This window comes from Quercus lobata, chromosome 4, assembly GCF_001633185.2.
Source record: "Quercus lobata isolate SW786 chromosome 4, ValleyOak3.0 Primary Assembly, whole genome shotgun sequence".
NCBI classification, from domain to species: domain Eukaryota; kingdom Viridiplantae; phylum Streptophyta; class Magnoliopsida; order Fagales; family Fagaceae; genus Quercus; species Quercus lobata.
This window is the reverse complement of record NC_044907.1, coordinates 23,899,420-23,921,664: the sequence shown is the minus strand read 5'-3', so window position 1 is coordinate 23,921,664 and position 22,245 is coordinate 23,899,420. Positions and strand designations below refer to the sequence as shown.

Genomic DNA, 22,245 nt, shown 5'->3' with positions numbered 1-22,245 from the left:
TTACTAACACGATCACGTGCAACCTCCGAATCCACAGACTCTTTCTTTCTTGGATTCACCACCAGATACAAGCACACCCACTTGTGTTTTCTTTAAGCTTCAATGGCAGCAACCGAGTTGATTATCAAGGTATAGATAAATCTTCTCCTTGAAAAACCCTAAGTTTGTGTAAAGAAAAACTCCTTTAGATCTCATAAGAGATTTACACAAATCGCTATATGAGCAACACTAAAACATGACTAGGGTTTGCCTTTTATACTTAGGACAAATTAGAAAACCCTAAAACGTTTTAAAACAACTAGGGCTGAGTTGGAAAATCTGCAGAAAAAACATTTTGCTCGAGTTTCGATCGATCGAGCCTAAGTTTCGATCAATCGAGCTAGGCTGAAATGCATTAATATTTTTGCATTAGCTCAATTCCAACTTTACATAAAATACACAACTTTGAGTAAGACTAAAACACTTCTAAACACATTTGTTTTGATCATGGTTTACCAACAATACATATTAGAGTTTTAAATACATAAATACCTAAGTCTTTAGAACCTAATAAGTGTAAAAGCAATAAAATTTCAATCTTTAGAAATAAGAGATGCTTTGTTACAATTAGCAAAAACGAGTGAAGATCCTAAAACAAAAAGTGAAGCTGATTGTTTGGCAACATATGAACTTGAAAGTTTTGAATTCTTGTTAGGCATGACTATTTGGTATGATATATTATTTACTGTTAACTCTGTTAGTAAAAATTTACAATCAAAAGACATGCATATTGATGTTGCCATAGATCAACTAAAGGGTCTCATATCTTTTTTTAAAAAAATATAAAGAAGATGGATTTACATCTACTATGATTTCATCTAAAGAGATTGCAATCAAAATGGAAATAGAGCCTATATTTCATGAAAAACGTATAATTCGTAGAAAAAAACAATTTGATGAGAATGTCAATGATGAGATAAAACAATCTGCTGAAGAATCTTTTAATATTAATTATTTTTTATATATAGTAGATCAAGCTATTTTATCAATTGAAAGTAGGTTTGAACAATTTCAAATATATGAGGATATTTTTGGTTTTTTATTTAATTTTGAAAAACTAAAAGCACTAGATGATAATAGTTTGAAAAAATATTGTCTTAATCTTGAAAGTTTTCTCAAACATGATGTTTATTATGATATTAATGGCTTGGATTTATATTCAGAACTAATAGTTTTAAAAGAAGTTGTGCAAATAGATGAAAATACTCCAATTAATGTATTTAATTATTTAAAAAGACTAGATTTTTTTCCAAATGCATATATTGCTTATAGAATATTACTAACAATACCTGTTACGGTTGCATTTGCAGAAAGAAGTTTTTCAAAATTAAAATTAATAAAATCTTATTTAAGGTCTACTATGTCACAAGAAAGATTAAGTGGATTAACTATATTATCAGTTGAAAAAGAAATGTTAGAGGAACTTAAATACAAAAACTTAATTAGTAATTTTGCATCTCAAAAAGCAAGAAAAATAGATTTTTAATAAAAAAAATTCAATATATAAAAATATTTTATTTTATTAATATTTAATTATAAAAAGGCCTCATTTAAAATTTTCGCCTAAGGCCCCAAAACTTGTTGAGCCGACCCTGATACCATTTCAATGGAAAGTTAGATTGAAGATGCTTAATCAAGTGCAACATATGTGATGTATGAGTGCCAGTGACCAATATATCATCAACATAAATAAGAACATAAATGTGAATAGTAGAATGATGAAAGGTAAATAATGAGGCATCAACCAATGATTCAAGGAATCCCAAATGGATAAGAGATTGTCGAAGACGAGTGAACCATGCATGAGGGGCTTGCTTAAGCCCATATAAAGCCTTGTGCAACCGATAGACATGATGAGGAAGCTTAGGATCAACAAGTCCCCTTGGCTGTTCCATATATACTTCTTCAAGAAGAGAGCCATGCAAAAAAGCATTTGAGACATCCAATTGGCGAATGGACCAATTAAAATGCATAGCTAGTGCAAGGATAACACGAATTGTGGTGGGTTTGATAACAGGGCTAAATGTCTCAGTGTAATCAACTCCATCCTCTTGATCAAACCCTTTAGCAACAAGTCTTGCCTTATAACGATCAATTGAACCATCAGCCTTTTTTTTAAGACGGAAAACCTATTTATTCCGAATAATTTTTCTGTTGGGTGGTCGAGGACAAAGGGACCAGGTTCCATTAGCTAACAAGACACCAAATTCTACCTCCATGGTTGCTCGCCATTCAGGGAGTTTGAAAGCTTGGTTAAAGGTGGTGGGTTCGGTAGGAAGTGAGTTGGCATGGAAGGCCTTAAGAGGGTGGCATGTGGAGTAATAGAGCTTATGGTCAGGGAAGTTTTTAGGGCAAGAAGCACCAGTCATGGAGCGAGTTACCATTCGGGTGGAGGGAAAAGGTGGTTGAGAAGTCTTAGGCAGGTTAGGTTGGGAAGGGTTGTCAGATGTGGAAAGTAAGGAATTTGGAGAAGGTGATTGAGGTGGAGACAATTGTTGGTGAGGAGAGGGAGATGAAGAAGATAGTAATGGGGAGTAGGTTGAGGTGTCCATAGGAGATGAAGAGGAATGAGGGTCTAAGGGAAAAAGAGAAATACCTGGATGTGGAGGCATAGGTAGAGGAAGTGATTCATCAAGGCGAGAGTTCTCTACATGAGGATGAAGAGATGGCACATTCTTGGCAAGAAAATCTTGTTCATTAAACACCACATTGCGACTATTTGTTGAGGGGTCTAGACATCGATAGCCATGGTGATTTGAACTATAACCCAAAAAAATACATTTTTTGCTCCAAAAGGTGAGTTTGTGAGGATTGCATGGTCTCATCAAAGGGAAGCATGCACATCCAAAGGTGCGCAAGAAGTTGTAGTCAGGGGCATGGTTAAACAATTTAAAATAGGGTGTTTGATTAGACAAAGTGGGAGTGGGTAGGCGATTGATAAGATATATGGCAGTGAGAAAGGCATCAACCCAATATTTTGTTTGGAGTCCCGAATGTGCAAGTAAGGCCAAACCTATGTCCATTACATGTCTATGTTTTCTTTCAGCAACACCGTTTTGTTGAGAGGTGTGTGGGCAGGAAATCCGATGTAAAATGCCACTTTGAGCCAAAAAAATTTTAAAGTGAGTGGAGGAATACTCTCCACCACCATCAGATTGTAGGCTTTTAATTTTTGTAGAAAATAAGTTTTCCACCATACATTTAAACTTAATGAAGCAAGTGTAAACATTAGATTTCGATTTTAAAGGAAATAACCAAGAAAATCTTGAATAATCATCAATGAAAATTACATAATAGCGACAACCACTAAGAGAGACAACTGGTGACTGCCATACATCTGAATGCACTAACTGAAGGGGAAGACTAGACACTCTATCTGAATTGAAAAAAGGTAGACGGTTGCTTTTGGCTAGTTGACATGAGTCACAAAAAGATTGTTTATTATTTGAGTCACTTATTGGAAGCTTGTTTTTATGAATGACTTGATGAATTGTAGACATGGTGGGATGGCCTAACCGTTGGTGCCATACCAAGGTAGAGGTTTGAACTCCAAGGAAGGCAGTGAGACCACGAAATTTATGGAAGGAGAGGCGGTGCAAGGGAATGGGATAGAGTCCATCTCTATTGTGCCCATGCAAGAGAACTCGACCTATCCAAATTTCCTTCACCAAAAAATAAGTTGCTATTAGTATAAAGAAGCAATCATTTTCTGCACAAAACTTTTGTATAGATAGCAAGTTAATAGGTACATCAGGACAATGAAGTACCGTTTTTAATTGAAAGGTAGAATTTTGAGCAGTGAGAGTGGTAGGACCAATATTAGCTATTGGAAGACCAGAACCATTGCCCACAGCCACGTCGGCATTGCCTTGATATGGTTCTCGTGATAGATTGAGGTTCTCCAAATCAGCAGTGATGTGTTGATTAGCTCCGCTATCTGCATACCACGGCTGTTCTTCTTCTTCTGCAAACAGAGAGTTGCTTTGAGCAACCATAGCAGCCAATTGGGTTGGAGGATGTCGACCATGGTAAGAGTAGTCCATTCGATGATAACAGTCAAATGCTTGGTGATTCGATTTACCACATATTTGGCAAGGTGACCGAGAGGAGTTGAAGGGTGAGGATGAAGGTTGATTTGGCCTCTACTTTGGAAGATTGGTGTGGTGCGATTTCAAGTTTTGAAATGGCAATTGGGACTTGGATGGGCCATTGGTTTTCTATGCTCCGTTGAACTTTGGCTTGCGATCTCTGTTGTGTTGTTTATTTGAGTACAAGGCAAAGCTACTTGAGTCTGTTGAAGTCATGACGTCTTGATTTATGAGAAGAGTTTCATGATTCAACAACTCAGCTTTGAAGTCAACATATGTCCAAGAGGCTTCTCGGGTTGCAAGGCGAAATGTTGTGATGAAGGCATTGAATGATGGATTTAGACCACTGACTATGTATGAAATCAGATCATCATCATCCACTGGCTTATTTGCGGCAGCAAGTTGATCTGCCCATGACTTAGCCAATTGGAGATACTCCGAGCAAGATCGAGATTCTTGTCGCAGAGTCTGCAATTGGCGTTTTAAGTGAGCAATGCAAGATTTTGATTGGGAAGCATATCTAGTTGCCAAAGAACTCCAAACTTGGCAAGATGTGTTCAGTCCATAAACAGTGGAAAGAACATTAGGAGTGAGAGTTGCAATTATCCAACTCAAGACAAGTTGGTCCTTTTTGTACCAAAGCACATATTTTGGGTTCTTAACTTGTTTTTCCCCAGCAATTGTGTGCTTGTCAGGACACACCTCTAAGCCATCAACAATGCTCAACATTAGGAGTGAGAGTTGCAATTGGTGGGTAAAATACAGCGATATTAATGTTGGATATTATCCAGCAGAAATATTTAATAATTTCACTAATCCTGGAATTGTTGCTTGGGGAGGTGCTACTGTTGCCCACCATTGGGATCTGGAATATTTCCAGATGGAAAATATGAGCATTCATGTTCAATTAGATTGGTTCAGTATTTAAATAATACAGGAATTCGTGACCTTGATGGTCATAGCTATGAGAAAATCATTGATAGTCCTGGCTATTATAACGTAAGGGATCCTGAATATCGTGTGTTGCAAGGATACACCTTTGATTTTGGTGGACCAGGTGGAGACTGGTAATAAAAATATTTTGTAACATTTATCTTTGCGAAAATAAACTAGAAAGTTACAGCTGCTCGTTCGGCTATGACCATTCATGTCAATAACAGCAAGTTGTCCTTCCATACTTTTAATATATTGAACTTGATAATATGTTTTTGTGTTTCATTGTTTAGAAACCCAACCAAATCTTTTAGGTTTTGCATTAAGTGCTATCTTACTTCTATAAATAGCATCGTGTTGATCTGAGTTCGCTTTGTTATTATTAATAGCTACGCACACGAACAATGCCATATTCTAAACATTATTGTAGCATATCGGAGGAAAAAACAATTTAGTCACTTAAATTCGTGGTTTTAAAAATAGAACCATTGAAAAAACTTGAAACTTGAAAGAGGAGGGGTTCATGATTTTAAGGTTGGACTGGGTTTTAATCGGAGATCAAACTGTGATAATGTAATAATTATTTTAACTAGTCTCTTTAGAAGTTTTTTTTTTTTTTTTTAAGAGATAGGAGAGTAATGAGATATAGTTACCAAAAAAATGAACACACATCCACACATAATTTAAATAACGACTTCAATCCTATTAAAGTGTATTCTTTGGTGCTAGATCTCATAACATTCATATCTGGCTCGGTGATTTGCAAATGTATAAACCTCGAAATGGGATAAATGAAGAGTTTTGGCATTTTACTTTATAAAAAAAAAAATTAAAAAAAAAATCTCTTAATAGTAATATAGGTGATATTTTGTTTTTATACTTCTTTTTCCTATATATATTTTTTTTAAACAATGCAAATAAGAAATTTTTTTGAACAGCTATAGTATTTATCATAACACATTGTTTACATAAATAGTCTAAAATCTTCCAAAACATGATAATACCAAAAGCTGCTGAAAAACAATTAAAATGAGCAAAAAAAAGATACTAAACAATAATTCTGTTTAAGATGGTATTTGTTTAATTTTACTCTAAACAACCAAAGGGAAGAAATGGCACATTGCCATTGGGATCATTCAAGACGTATTCGCTTTTGCATGCACTTAAAAGTTCTTCAGCATCTTCTGCTAACAATTATTACCAAGTATTTGTTATAGTTGGACTTTGTTAGCCATGATGAACTTAATCATTTAATCACATATATACCTCTATCGCTTCCCTTTCACGTGTGAGCTGAAACTATCTATTAATAAGTGAGACCCAATACATGAAAATTTAAATGCTAGGTAGAGTGAAGGAGACATAGATCGAACTCAAGACCTTCTACTTTGATATCATGAACAATACAATCCATATTCTATTTTCATCCCTAAAAATTGAAAATGTCCCTTATTTCGTCCATTCATCCACTTTCGTTAAGTTTTTCTAGTGTCTAATTGGATGCATACTTTATGGATGAAAATAGAGCCTAGACTACGTTTCAATGACGAAAACAATATAATTTGTGTTTTATTTTTTTTCCCTGATATCTTCCAGGTTCTTTTCCATTAGACACTAAGCAAAAAATTCAATAGGGTGAATGGAAGAATGAATGTAGAACATTTTTTTTATTTTCAGTGATGGAAACAGAATGTTTTATTTTTAAAGACAAAAATAAAACTTGGAATATATTTTAAAGTTGAAAAGAATATCTTAACCTAAAATTTATTGCAAGCATGGATAAATGTACGTCTAATACAACGTAAGGATGATTACAGTATAATAAGACTATTGCAAGGAATAAAAGAAGCTGGAATGGAATAATAATTCCTATTCAACCATTTTGTGATGACACATCAATAAGGTGCTGAAATCGTATCATATTTAGTCAAATTTCAGAAAACACTCTTTTACAAAATTATATATTTACACATATTGGATTATGTTTTGAATCAATTTTCAAAATTTTATGACAAAAAAAAAATTATATAAACAATAAAACAAATTAGCTAGAGTTTCTCTATTTAAAAATGTCAAACTTAAAAAAAAAAATAATAATAATAAAAAAAAAAAACAAAAAAAAAACTTGGCTTTAATCTCCTGCCCGCACCAAAGAAAGAAAGTCAACTTTTGACAATACCCAATTAGGGTTTGGCCTCAATTGCTATTAAAAGGGTTTTTAGACGTTGTGACCATTTTGATCTACTATCTGATCGTGTTGTGTTTTTATTTTTTATTTTTTTACCCCTTTTGGCTTTAAAGCTAGCATTTTGCACCTTTTTCCAAATTTTTTGGATTTTGGTATTTGTTTTGGCGCATGAATCAAGGTTAGATAAAATATGGTATCGACAAGGAGTTTTGATATATAATAAAAATTGAAAAGAATTCATTTAAGGAAATATATTGTGGAAATGTCAAATATATTGAATTGTGAAATCAATTTTTAAGACTATCTCCATAAAATTCTTTATAAAGGAAGTGATACAATCATAGAAAGAAATTACAAATGAATCTCCACTTGTTTCAACTTTAATATTTTATGGAAAATAAATCATTTTTCAAAAAACATTTCCTAGATAATTATCTCATTTTCTTATATTTGATAACAACCTTAAAATGATTCAAAAAATTATTTTTTGATTTTTGTGAGAGATAGAGTTTTAAAAAATAAAAATAAAAACCCAAATCAAGCCAAGCTTAGAATAAAAAATATACCATCATCCCACTCCATACCCAAAAATAAACTCATAATGTAAAACCCAAAGTCAAATTCATAAACCAATAACCAGCCAATTAGCACACCAAAATGGTGTTTTTTTTTTTTTTTTTTTTTTTTTTTTTTTAATATTTAATGCAGTGAATTTAAAGGCATGTCTAAAAAAATAAAATAAAAACCCTGCTTTGGAATTACCTCAGAATTGCCCCTCTTTTTAAACTTTTTCTCCCAAAATGAAGAAAGAAAAACCCCACTCTTTTTTATATATTAGTTTTGGTGGCATCTCCAAGACATGCTTATTCTTTACAGTTAGGGTCTGTTTGGATAGAACTTATTTTGCTGAAACTGAAAACTGAAAACACTGTAGCAAAATAATTTTTAAATGTGTGGATAGTATTGTGGGACCCATTTTTAATGAAAAAAAATGCTGAAAAGTGTAATTTGTGGGACCTGTGAACAGTGCACAAATGCACTGTTCACTGCTAATTTAGTCAAAAGGTGCGGTTGAAGCAAAAAAAAAAAAAAAAAAAAGAAGGGAAAACTCAAAACGCAGTAGGAAACGCGGATCCAAATGGTACCTTAATGTAACTCTAAATTATATTACACTACCTAATAACCTTTTATTGGATTAATATTTCAAAATTTTCACAATTGGATTATATATTATCTATATTATCAAAACGCATACTAAGTTTCATATTAATCGAATTGTAATTATTATTCGATTTAGTAACCTATCTTTTTTATGCACAATTTTAATTACAAAAGCTTAAAATTTAAATATTTAATTGATGATAAAATTATTAATCTCATATCATACTAACAATTTGCAAGCATGTAGACTAGAGTATAAGTAAAAAATTTAATCCAACAGTAGATTTCCTCCAACCGAAACATTTACATTAGTTGAGTGCATGGATTGAATTGAAGGGGGTTTTTTTAATCAGCCCATCACATGTATAGAAATCAGTGCCCTCAACTCAAACACACTAACCCACCAGTCCTAATCTACACAGTCCAATCTGAACTAAATAAAGCCCATCACTCAAAATACGAACCCACGAGCAATCCAACCCATAGGTTTCTATAAACGCTGCACACTTCTGTTATTAAATAAAAAATATAAATAAAAATTAAGACTAAGCCCAATGAAAGCTGCACCCCTTTTAAAACCCAATGCTCAATTTTAACCCAAAACTTACACAATCCAATCCGAAATCCTTCATTAAACCCAAGTCAAGCCAAACCCAGAATAAAAATATATCATCAGCCCATTCTGAACCCAAAATTAAATTCATAATATAGAATAGAACGCAGGCTCAAGCAGTTTATAACCGGTAAAAAATTAAGCTTGCTGAGGAAACCTTTGATACAACAAAAGGCACATAACATGTAAATATGGCACATTAAATTAAGCCTAAGAAGCCACCGGTGCAGCCCACACAAATGGCAAAGTTCACAAACTATTCAAGTCAACACCCATTTATTTGGGCCATCTCCAATAAGGAATTTACGGAAAAAACCTCTGAACTTATCCTCTCATGGGTTGGACTTAACAATAAGATTAACGCTCCTAATAGGAAATAGTTTCGTCACATACACTTCACATGTTCAATGAAACTTTTTTTTTAATTTTATTTTGAGTTTAATATAATTTTTTAATTTGAATTTATTTATTGTCAGCAAAGTTACACAGGGAGATATTTTTATAAAACTAAAATTTAAGATTTAAAATGGAATAAATTGTTGGATTAGTTTTAAGAAAAAAAAATGCATCAAACGTATGTGAGATATGTTTAGATAAAGAATGTGATAATTTTTAGTAAAAAAGTTTCTCTGATAATATATATTTTTTAATTTTGTTGAATTACAATTTTAGCCATATTTTTTTATTTTTTAAGAATAAGAATTATCTAATTATATTAGTGGTATTTTGGACATTTTCTAAAATCATAACTAACTTTCTGAATTCTCTTAATATATAAAAATTATCACCTTGTTATTCTTCTAACCTATGTGAAATTCTAAAATTAACAAGAAAACCTCTAAACTCATCCCCTTAAGGGCTGGACTTAACAAATCCCAACCTCTATCTAAATCATATGACATGTTTAATTTTCACTATCTATTTTGGGAATTATCTCCCTTTGCAAGCCCCACCCACCCCCTCCCCTCAAGGGGACTTGTGGGAAGCACTACTCCACATCCTCAACAATGGAAGAAGCAATCACCAGAATTTAGCATTGCAATCTTATTAATTACATTCTTCACAAATCTCACTTTCTATTCATTGGTACCCCTTTCCTTTAGTGTTTTAATGAATGAAAGGCTCCTCCCTACCTTTTGCTCCATCATTTATGCTCCACCTTTAACTGTCTCACCAATCAACTTGTTAAGAAACTTGAAAGTTGACCCTTCATTGCCACCAAAGTATCTTTGTTAATGTTCATAACTCCATCTCTTAGTAATATCCATAGTGTTAAGTATCTAGCTGACTTAAAAAAATCAAATTGCTTCCAAGTTTGAGTATATCTAGCAAAACTCGACTACTCCAACTGGAAAATTATGCTTTATATTATCATTCTTGGGAGATTTTGAACAATAAATTATATCTATAAGTCATATCTAGTCTCTAAGAATCAACATTAGTTTTTCTTATAAAAAAATTCGCAATCTTAGTTCCATCGATAAAAAATGACTACAAAGTATTTTATAATTCATTTGATGATTTTGTAAATTATTTTAGTTTTAATTGTAACCAAAATTTCATATGAATGGGATTAGCTACTTTGCCATTTATTTATTCTTTAAAATGTTGTAATAAGTCATGCTAAAGACACTTCTCGTACTTCCTCTAGAAGCTTCCCTAGCCAACTAAATTTCTGCCACAATTTGCCTAAAGTTCTAGAAGCTGCCTTGACAAAGAAATAAGAAAAAGGGAGCTGTGCAGAAACCGAAAACTTGTAGAATCTGACAGAAAATAAATGAAGCTAGCTTGGAGCCAAGGAGTTCCCACATGCGTATATTAGCATAATCACCAAGCCATAGTTAAGAGAGTCCATGTGTCTTGCAAAAGTGAAGTCTTTGGTGGTGTGGTGTCCCTCAAGTCAGTTGCCGTGTGTGTCCAAGTGATAACACATTTGTGGAACAAGTGGAAGCTCAAAAAAAATAAAAAATAAAAAGCACAACATGAAAGAGAACAAACAAAATTTTATTTCAAAATAATGATAACACACTTGTACATATATAGTCACAACCTATATATACTCACTTAGACATACACGGCTATTCACTTGATGGACACTCTTGTTGTTATTATTTTTATTAATTGTGGTTCAGATCTCACCCCCGCCCCCGCCCCAGAATCATAATAATAATAAAGTATCTTTACAATCACAATTATCTTCTTCTTCTTCTTTTTCTATTGTAAATATTCAGTAAATTATGGAAGCCTTATTATTATTATTATTATCATCATCATCCCGTAATTGAGCAATGATCAAATCTATTTATTCCCATATCAAAAGAAATAAACAATTGGTTATATATATATATATATATATTATAGATTAATATTGTTTAGAAATTAAAACAATATTATTGTTTAGAAATTTTATTCAAATATTGAATTTATTGAAAGAATAGCAAAAAAAAAAATTAAAAGCCCAAAAGATTAGCAAAAAAGATTAAAAGACCATAAAATAAAAGTACAAAACTGAAGGAAATTACGGTTCATTGGATTTACATTAGTATGAGTATATGCTAACATTTGTAAATGTAATAACAAATGAATTATTAGTACAAGGAGATGTAAAATAAAGATATAGAATGATTCCGATATAATACAATGACATAAAATGATATATATAACCCACTCTTATTTGTTTGTTTAGAATACATAGTTGACCTCAAAATTTTAAAACTATGACTTATTGTTATTGTTGTGTTTTAGTTATTGTTGTTGTTATTGTTGTTGCTGCTATTAATAAAGATTTGTAACCTAGGAAACACATTATGTTTTTTGGTTTGGGTTTTTGCTTCTCCAGAGAAGACCTCGTTTTTCACTAAGAACAACAAAGAACATAGGTCCATTGCGAATCAGACCTTCAATGATCGGTTTAGGGAAAGATGCTTGTCCATTAAGAGCCATTCCTATTCGTAGGACAACAAAAGAGGACCTTATAACAATTAGGTCATTGTCAAATAATATTCATCCTCAAACAACAGCATCTCCTGGTGTTCAAGTAAGTTCTTTGTTGTATATTTTGAGATGTTGACTGCAATCATAGCCATACTTGGTATCAGAAAAAATACACATAACATTTTAACAAAAATATGTGGCTGTAAAAGGATTGGTGAAAATGATTCAACATTGTTTATTAACTAAATGAACCAAATTTGAACTAACGTTTGAAGTTTGTTTATCTTAAGAACCAAGTCTAACTAGAACTATAACTTGACTCAATATATTTGTGAAACCTAAAAATAATACTTTCAGTATTTAGTTACGTAAGAATTTATGGAAAATTTTATCAAAAGATGCACCATTATTTCTTGTTTGGAAAAACAGAACTACTACTAAAATATATAAAAATTTATCAATAAATTTTAATATAGGATTTGATGGCTATTATGTACAAAGAGAGGTAGATACATAGATTTGTTTTGCAGAAATTAAATGAAATTAAGTTAAAATAGAGTTGATCTTATGAACAAACTTAGAGTTTTGTTCAAAAAATTAATAAACCATTCTTAGGCTTGTTCTGTATGCCCAAATTCGGTTTGAGCTCCATAGCCAAGTAAACAAATCAAGCTTGAATACTTTAATCTTTGACTTAGTTTGATTCATTAAAATCTTTAAAAAAGTACAACTTATATTTATATATTATAAAAATTTTATTCTTAAATCTGGAATGTTGTAATATAGAGTTTTCAAATGTGGTTGACTTTTAGAACTTATATTGTACAGCGTGCAGTTCTACAATTGAAAAAGATAAAAGATAAAAGTTACACTGGAGTTTCGGGAAACATCGGTGTGTATAATCCTCAAGTTCAGGAGGGAGAGAGCTCTGCCGCAATCTATGTCATGAATGGTCCAGAGAATAATTTGAATGCTATCATAACAGGATGGATGGATGGATGGTAACTTAAATTTATACTTATTTTGTTGATATTCCCACCTTAATCTTTAATTTGATGCACTTCTATTGATCTAGGTAAAATGGTCTAGTCATGAATGCAATAAATGATGTGCGTTTTTAATGAAGAAAAATGGGTTGTTTTTCCTTTTTTTTTTTTTTTTTTTTTTTTTTTTTTTTTTTTTTTTCTGAGAAACAAGGTTGTTGATTCAGTAAAGATTAGGATCCCAAGTGATAAGGAGAGAGTCTGTCACTCCTATGCTGATGAAGTTTGTTTTTATGAGGCCGATTTTATTGGTGGTCTTCGTTTCCCTATTCATCCCTTTTTGTTAGGGAATTTTTTTCTTATTTGCACCTTGCTTTGACACAATTAGTGCCCAACTCTTGGCAGATCATCGTCTCTTGCATGGTGGTGTGGATGTTTGCCAATGATGGCACTGTCATCAGGAAGGATGAATTACTCCATTTTTATCGTCTGAGGAAATCGAAAGACCCCAACTATTATGGGTTTAAGCCGTGGGATAGGACTTCTAGGTTAATACTCAATTACCCATCGTCTCTCCGAAATTGGAAGCCAAACTTCTTTTTCGTTTTTGAAAGTGGTTAGGAGCTTGTCCCTACTAAGGACCTGGACGAAACCCCCAAGTTTTTTTCGTAGTTAGGGAGTTCCCGTATCTAGTGCATCTTTCTTGTCTTTCTATTGTTTTTCTTTTCTTTTATGAGTGATGATGGTATGTGACATACTTGTGTTTTAGTTTGCAGTTTCCCAACGTCCTCATCTAAAGAAGAGGTATCAACGTTGTGCTGGAAAAGTAAAGGAATATTTGGAAGTTGTGAAAAGGAGTAAGCGCTCCTCTCCCTTTCTTGAAATATCGAGTTTTTGTTTTCTTCTCTCTTTCCTATTTATATATATATATATATATATATATATATATGTTTGTCTTCTTCCTTCTAGGAATGGCCACTAGGTTTAACAAGCAGAAATTAGTTGAGGCCCAAGAGAAGAAGGCCAAGGGTGGTATCGTCAGTGGTCTTATGTCCAAGAAAAAGACGGGTGACATTTCTAAGAAAGAACCTGTGGTAACTCCTCCTCCTGCCCATTCACTTGCCAAGCGCTCTGCCTCTCCCACTTCGTCACTAGAGATGATTGTCTCTTTTGGAGAGGAGGTTAAGAAGAAGAAGAAGGTTGGTGGTAAATCTTTTCTTCCTACCTTTTGGGATGATGCTGACGTGGCAGCTTTGAAGGCTCATGAGGCGCTTTATGTGGATGACCTAAGTCCTTTGATGGCAAAGTCATCTAGCGAGGTGATGTCATCTCACATTCAAAAGCTTGTGTAGATATGCACCGTAGGTTATTTTTACTTCTTCTATTCCTTCGCTTTAGTTTTGTTAAGGAAAATTTTTCGTAGGTTTTGGGGGAGTCTTTGTTCGTCTTTGGAAAACTCTTGGACTTGGAGAAGAAGGTGGCCACGTCTAAGCTTGTGATCAAGTCTCTGTCTATTGAGCATGAGATGTTAAAGAACAAGGTTGCCATTCTCATTGTTGAAGCTAAAAATGACAAGAAGCATGTGGTAGTCTTGGAGAAGAGCCTACAGGTGGAGAAGGACTTCTGCAAGCTAAAGGACAAGCAGATTAGTGATTTGAAGTTGAAGTTGTAGAAGGCTGAGGCCACAGCAGTGAAGGAGTTCAGGGAATCTGGCAAGTACTCTAATGAGTTGTGTAGGTACTACATGGAGGGCTTTGACCTTCTTAGGAAGTGGATGGCAAAGAATCACCCTGACTTGGACCTTTCTAGTCTGGTAATGAGTGAGGTTGAGAAGAAGCTCTTGGTCGATCATCCCTCCGAGGCTACAGCAGAGAATGTGACGGAGGAAGCCACAAATGTTGCTGAGATAATGAAAGAGGCCGCAATTACAGCCCCTGTAGACCTTTTTTTTAATGACCAGTAATTTTTATGTTTTTTGTTTCTTTTCTCCCTTTTTTTTTGGCAAGGCAAGAGCAATATTTCTCCTTGGGCCTGTTGTTTTAGGCAATTGAACAGTTTCTTTGGGCCCGTTATTTTAGGCAATTAAACAATCTCTTTGAGAATGATAGATAGGAGTAGGGACCTCAAACTTTTAGTTGCAGTAAACAACTCTTTTTATGCTTGGTTGTGTTTGGACAACCTTTTATGACGATGTGTTTATACTTAGCTTGTGTTTTGAAAATCTCTTGATCTCTAGTTGTGTTGGAGCAATCATGTTTGAATGACAGTTCTGATTTGTGTTTGAACAACTTGGTATTTTAGCTGTGTTTATATTGAGTCATGTTTGGATGACGACCTTAGTTGTGTTTGAACGACTTAATATCTTTTAGCTATGTTTAAACGGTTTTCTGTTGAGTCATGTTAGAATGACGACCTTAATTGTGATTGAATAACTTAGTGTTTTTTAGCTGTGTTTGAATAGTTTTCTATTGAGTCATGTTTGAATGACGATCTTAGTTGTGTTTGAACAACTTAGTGTTTTTTAGCTGTGTTTGAACAGCTTTCTATTGAGTCATATTTGAATGACGATCTTAGTTATGTTTGAACAACTTAGTATTTTTTAGCTATGTTTGAGCAGCTTTTTATTGAGTCTTGTTTGAATGATGATCTTAGTTGTGTTTGAATAACTTAGTATTTTTTAGATGTGTTTGAACATATTTTTATTGAGTCATGTTTGAATGACAATCTTAGTTGTGTTTAAACAACTTAATATTTTTTTTAGTTGTGTTTGAACAACTTTCTATTGAGTGATATTTGAATGACGATCTTAGTTGTATTTGAACAACTTAGTATTTTTTAGCTATATTTGAACCGCTTTTTATTGTCATGTTTGAATGACAATTTTGTGTCGTACTCGTGACTTAGAGCCGTGGTATTGGAGCATCTTTAGGTTAACCATTTTTTGTCTCTTCGTGCTCAAATGACAATAATATTGGTTGTGTTTAAACAACTATGATTTAGTCAACTTTGATGGCTATGTGTGAACAGCTTTTGATTTAGAATTTTAATGATGGAGATCCTTGAGACATCTCCCAAGGATGGCTCCTAAGTGTTGAACATATTTTCATTGACAAATAACTTATGAATAATCATTGATAAATACACATGGATCATGCTTTCACATATTACTGATCTATGAATGATGAAAGTAATAACTGCTGTACATACTGATATAAATATTAGGCAACTTGAAATGTAAAGTATTTCTTACTAGTAGTATTTCTTCAAGTGTTCTATGTTCCATGGTCGAGGCAAATCCTAGCTGTCTAGAGACTTCAAGTACTAAAAGCCTTCTTTGAAATGACTGATTACATTAGTGGGGCCTTCCTAGGCTGGTCCCAGTTTTCCTTAGGATGGGTCCTTTGTTGCTTGTGATACCTTTTTAAGGATGAGGTCTCCCATGTTGAACCTTCTTACCTTAACCTTTCTGTTATAGTATTTGGTCATTGCTTCCTTATGTTTGGCCATTCGCTTCCTAGCTTCTTCTCTGACTTTATCAATTAAGTCCAGATTGCTGTTAAGCTCCTAATGGTTCTTCTGGTCTTCATAAGTTTTGACTCAGAAGCTTGTCAGTCCTACTTCTACTAGTATGACGGCCTCAGTGTCAAATGTCAGTCTAAATGGTGTTTCTCCTATTGGAACCCTTGTGGTCGTCCTATATACCCAAAGGACATTTTGTAGTTCTTCAGACCATGCTCCTTTTGCCCCTTCAAGCCTAGTTTTGATAGTTTTGAGCAAGTTTTTGTTCGTCACTTCTGTCTGGCCATTGGCCTGAGGGTGCCTTGGAGAAGAGTAGTGATTCTTGACTCCAAAGTCTTGGCAAAATTTTCAAAACTTGGGGTTGTTGAATTGCTTTCCCTTGTTTGATATTATGACATATGGGACTCCAAACTTGCAGATGATGTTTTTCCATACAAAGCTTGTGACTTTAGCCACTGTTATCATCGTCATTGGTTTTACTTCTACCCATTTAGTAAAGTAATCGATTGCAACGATCAAAAATCTGAGTTGCTTTTTCCTTAAAGGGAATGGACCCATAATGTCAATTCACCATTGGGTGAAGGGCTATGGTGAGGATATTGGTGTCATCGTCTCTCTTGGTCTCATCTGGACATTTGCAAAGACTTATCACATGATCTGATGATGTCGTATGCGTCTTTCTGTAGGGTTGGCTAGTAATATCCTGCTCTGAGTGCCTTTCCTGCTAAGGATCTTGCCCCAGCGTGATTTCCACAAATTCTCTCATGTATCTCACGAAGCACATAATCTTCTTCTTCTAAGCTAGCACATCTTAGATATGGGAGTGAATATCCTCGTCTATATAGCACGTCGTCAATAAGGACGAAGCGAGTTGCTTTGATCTACATCTTCCTTGCTTTTGTCTTATCTTCAAGGAGCCATCCTTCTTTCAAATAACGGACAATTGAAGTCATCCACTCGTCTTGCTCTTTTATCTTCAGAACTTGCTCACCTTCTATGCTTAGCTGGCCCTTTATCTCTATACATAGTTCGGAGGTTGCATTGTAGTCGTCTGAAAGGCCAATCTTGCAAGGAAGTCTGCTTCTGCATTTTTGGCTTTTGGGATTTGCACGAAGTCTAGGCTGTAGAAGTGCTGTGAGCGTCGTTGGATGATCTTAAAGTACTTCTATATCCTTCTTCTTTGGCTTCATAATCTCCCTTCACTTGTCCTATTATTAGATAAGAATCAGCTTGGACGATAAGAATCTTTGCTCCTAGAGCTTTGAGAGACTTAGCCCTGTTAGAAATGGTTCGTACTCTGCCTCGTTATTCATTGCTGGGAATTGTAATCTAACAGCATACTTCAATGTTTCTTTTTCTGGAGAGATGAGCACTACTCCTGCTCCTCCCACTTTCTTCGTGGTAGATCCATCTGTTTGGACAGTCCATGTTTCCACAAGAGATTTCTCTTCCTTATAGGGGTAAGTGAATTTTAAGATGAATTCTGCTAGCACTTGGGCTTTGATTGCTACTTAGGGCCAATATTCAATGTCAAATTGGCCCAATTCAATTGCCCATTGAATGAGTCATCCTACTACATCTATCTTGTTTATCGTCTTTCTTATGTGTTGGTTTGTCATGACAATGATGGGGTGTGCTTGGAAATAATGACGAAGCTTTCTGGAAGTGACCAATAATGCAAAAGCTATCTTTTTCCATCCTTGGATAACTTGCCTATGCTCCTTGGAATGCCTGGCTGGTATAATAAACTGGCTTCTGGATGTTCCCTTCTTCTTTGATTAGTGCTGAACTTACTATAGTGTTGGATACTGCTAAGTAGAGGAGCAGCTTCTCTCCCATCACCAATGGATTTAATAGAGGTGGCTTCGTCAAGTACTCTTTTAACTTGGCAAGGGCTTCCTTGCATTTGTCATTCCATTGAAAGCCTTTTTTCAATACCTTGAAGAATGGCATGCACTTGTCTGTTACCCTAGAGACGAATCTGTTTAGGGCTGCAACTTTTCCTGTCAAGCTCTGCACCTCTTTCATTGTTTTTGGTGATTTAACCTTGATTATTGCTTTTACTTTGTATGGATTTGCCTTTATTTCTCATTGGGACACCATGAATCCCAAGAATTCTCTTGAAGCAACAGTAAAAACACATTTTGCAGGGTTTAATTTCATATTGTACTTACATAGTGTGCTGAAGGTTTCTTTGAGATCGTCCAAGTGTTGGCTCCGTCCTCTCTTTTAACTAGCATATCATCTACGTACACCAATCTTTGGTAGGTGGCTCCTGCATTCTTCAGTCCAAAGGGCATAACTTTGTAGCAATATAACCCTTGGCTAGTAACAACCAAGGTCTTCTCTTGATCGTTTTCATCCATAATAATCTGGTTGTATCCATAAAATGTGTCCATAAAACTTAACAGCTTGTGTCCAGTAGTTGAGTCTACCAGCTGATCAATCCTCAGCAAGGGGAAGCTATCTTTTAGGCAGGCTTTGTTCAAGTCTATGAAATTGACGCATGTTCTCCGCTTGCCATTACTCTTCTTTACCATGACCACGTTTACTAGCCAACTTGGATAGAAGACCTCCCTAATGAAATTGGCTTCTAATAGCTTCTCTACTTCTTTAGTTATAGCTTTATTGCCCTTTGGTGCAATATTCTTCGCTTCTGCTACACAGGTTTGCATTATGGGTTGACATTGAGACGATGATGTATGATCTTCCTATCAATCACGGGCATATCCTCGTGTTTTCAGGTGAAAACATCTTGGTTTGCCCTTAAAAGGAGATCATTTTCTCTTTCTCTAAAGTTGGGAGTGTTGTTCCGATCTTCAATACCTTCTTCAAATCTCTTAGGACGATCTCAACTTCTTGTGGTTTTTTTGATAGTTCGGGAATGGGTTCTGGTTCATTGATCACCCATGTGTGGTTCTTTCCAGATTCCAGAGCAACTTGATAGCACTCTTTTGCCAGAACTTGGTCTCCTCTGATTTTTTCTACTCCATGAGTTGTTGGAAACTTCACATTCAAGTAATATGTTGACGTCACTACTCTTAGTCTGTTGAGTGCATGTCTTCCCAAGATGATGTTGTATGTTGAAGGGCAATTAACTATTAGGAAATCAATTTCCTTGGTGACCTGTACTAGGTAAGTTCCTGCGATCACAATTAGAGTGACGATGCCTCTAGGGATGATTCTATCCCCTATGAAGCTTACCAGTGGCGAGGTGAAAGGCCTGATCCTTTTCTTATCTAGCTTCATCTATTGAAATGTAGGCTAGTAGATGATATCTGTTGAGCTTTCATTGTCAATGAGTACCTGATGGATGCTGAACTCTTCTAACCTAAGCATGATTACCAATGGGTCGTCATGAGATTGCCTAATGTTGCGACCTTCTCTTTCTGAGAAGAAAATATCAAGCTTGTCATTCTTTGGCATCTTCATTGGAGGGAACTGTGATGGACACTGTTTGTTTCTTTCCCATAGGCTTTTTTCAGGGACTTCAGTGTTTCGCCTGTTGTTAGTCTTCCCGAGATCTTCTTTTATCTTTCCCATAGGAGGTTTGCTATCTACTGCTCCTTGAGTTCTATCCTAATTGTCCTTCTGTTGGTATCTATGGGGCTCCATCTTTCTGACATATTTCTGTAACTTTCCTTGCCGGATTAAAGTTTCCACCTGGTCTTTCAAATGCCTACACTCATCAGTACGATGCTCGTGGTCCTGGTGGATCCTACAGTACTTGCTCTTGTCTCTTCTTTCTACTATAATGCTAATTGGCTTTGGCCATTGCAGGGAGGGATCGTCCCTTATCTGCATAAGGACCTACTCAATTGGCATTATCAAAGATGTAAAGCTAGTGAACTTTGGCTTCCTGTCTGGAAGTTCGTTCTTTTTCCCTGTGGTCTACCCAACATTTCGTGTCTCTTTCTTCTTATCGTAATTATTGCTTGTTCCTTTGTCTCTCTTCCTTTTTCCTTTCATTTCTTTTGCGAGCACTACATCTTCTACATTCATGTACTTCTAAGCTTTTCGAAGCAATTCTGCAACTGTTTTTGGTGGACTTTTAGTGATTGAAAAAATGAAATTCCCTAGCAGCAACCCTACTTGGAAAGTTGTTAGGATGACTTGATCTTCAGCTCGTCTACCGTAGTAGCTCCTTATAGAATCGGGTAACGAACTGTCTTAGTGATTCTCCTTCTGCTTGTTAAATGTTGAGAAGATGGCCTGTTGGCTTTTTGTGTCTTTGCCCCCCAATGAAATGACGAACAAAACCCTTGTTGAGTTGTTCGAAATCTGAAATAGTTTCTAGGGGTATTTTACTGAACCATACCCTGGCTACTCCTATCAATGTTGTTGGGAATGCCTTACACATCACCTCGTTTGGGGCCATCTAAAATAGCATCAGCATCTTGAATGATTCGATGTGATCCAAGAGATCCTTGGAACCGTCATATGACTCCAACTGTGGGAGGTAGAATTTTGGTGGAAGGGGACGGTTCAGTACTTCAGTAGTGAATAGTGAGTCCATCATTCAAATCAACCCATCCAAATTCTTCCCCCCTTTGTCCTTCATAGCACTTTTTAGTTCATCCATCTCCTTCCTCATGTTGCAAAGCTTATTCTACACCCTGGTGGAATGTTCTCCTAAAGTTTTGTCTCGCCTATTGGCTTGAGAGTTTGATTCTTCTTCATTTTGGTTTTCACCTATTTGCTGACGTTCTGCATTTTAAAACTTCATCGTCTTTCGTAGTTCTTCATTCTAGCAATTTAGCTCTTCCACATTAGCCAAGAGGGCTTGGATTTGTTATTATTATACAGCATCTAGCTAAGGTGTGGTCTCTGTTTCCATCTCGTACTTCGAGGAACTCTTTTTTCACTGGGAAAGATGGCTTGAATGATTATCATTCCCACTAAGGACGCCAAACTAATGATGCAAAAAATCAACAGTTGAGCTCCTCGTCATAGCGAATGGACGATGCTGTGAATGGGGGTCATCTCTGTTGATGAAAAACCAACAAAATGAACTGGATGGAAGAGTAACACGCCGGTATGGCATCAGCCAAACCGTCTTCGATGCATAAGTTAGTAAGGGAGAAAGATCCTTAAGAGAAAAAGAGTGGAGAGTAATTTTGTAGAGTATTTGTGTGCACCTTTAACTTCTGTTCCCTTCTCTTTTAAAGTTGTGTGCCTCATTAATGTACAATGAATCACTGTATTTATGCTTAACGGCTAGTGCGTTACAGAATCTTTGTCTAAAGTTCACAACTCATTCCATGACTATTGCTCAATTCGTTACGTTTCCTCATCAATGATCATAATAAATGCGTAACGTCTTTTCTAGGTAAATGACGATCTTTGCATAGTGACAACCATAAATTTCTAACTCATCAACTACTGAAGAGGAAGGCACTGTAGCAACTTGGCCAAGGCATTTCAGTAAATATTCGTCCTAATCTTTCCTTAACCCAACTGATATAGCATTGTAGCTGGTGTCCGACTGGACGGTTAGAGGACACAAGTTAACGACCATATAATCACCTTTTCGCACAATTTTTGTTTCAATCCAGATAATACCGTGTTCAACTAAACTCTGCACTTAGGCTCGGAGCACTTTATAGTCAAACATGGCGTGGCTGTCTTCATCGTCACAGAATGAGCAGATTCCCCAATCAAATCCCGGGGTTCCCATGCCTTTAATATCAAGGTGGCTTTCTTGGACCCAGGCTTGAAGCATGGCCTTCCATGGGAATGACAACAAGGAGAAATTCAGAGTCTTCTCTTCCACTGTGATAATGGCAT

The 22,245-nt window shown here is 35.2% G+C and overlaps 1 protein-coding gene across 1 annotated transcript; it reads right to left on the bottom strand.

Moving 5' to 3' along the window:
* Nucleotides 1-18,171: 18,171 nt before the first annotated feature.
* On the bottom strand, nucleotides 18,172-20,001 carry LOC115984875. Its single transcript, XM_031107871.1, has 4 exons — nucleotides 19,765-20,001; nucleotides 19,285-19,464; nucleotides 18,633-19,169; nucleotides 18,172-18,537 (listed from the first exon to the last, which is right to left on the bottom strand). Exons 1-4 carry the CDS (start codon nucleotides 19,999-20,001, stop codon nucleotides 18,172-18,174), a joined length of 1,320 nt encoding a protein of 439 aa, XP_030963731.1.
* Between the last annotated feature and the right edge of the window lie 2,244 nt (nucleotides 20,002-22,245).

Excerpts from the sequence above, each read along its gene's own strand:
- LOC115984875 (XM_031107871.1), bottom strand. The coding sequence starts at position 20,001 with ATGGGAAAGATAAAAGAAGATCTCGGGAAGACTAACAACAGGCGAAAC. Across the intron at positions 19,170-19,284 it reads TCCTAAGAGATTTGAAGAAG|GAAGATCATACATCATCGTC; the intron begins GTATTGAAGATC and ends CGTGATTGATAG. Across the intron at positions 18,538-18,632 it reads AGAAACCTTCAGCACACTAT|GCAAATCCATACAAAGTAAA; the intron begins GTAAGTACAATA and ends TGAGAAATAAAG.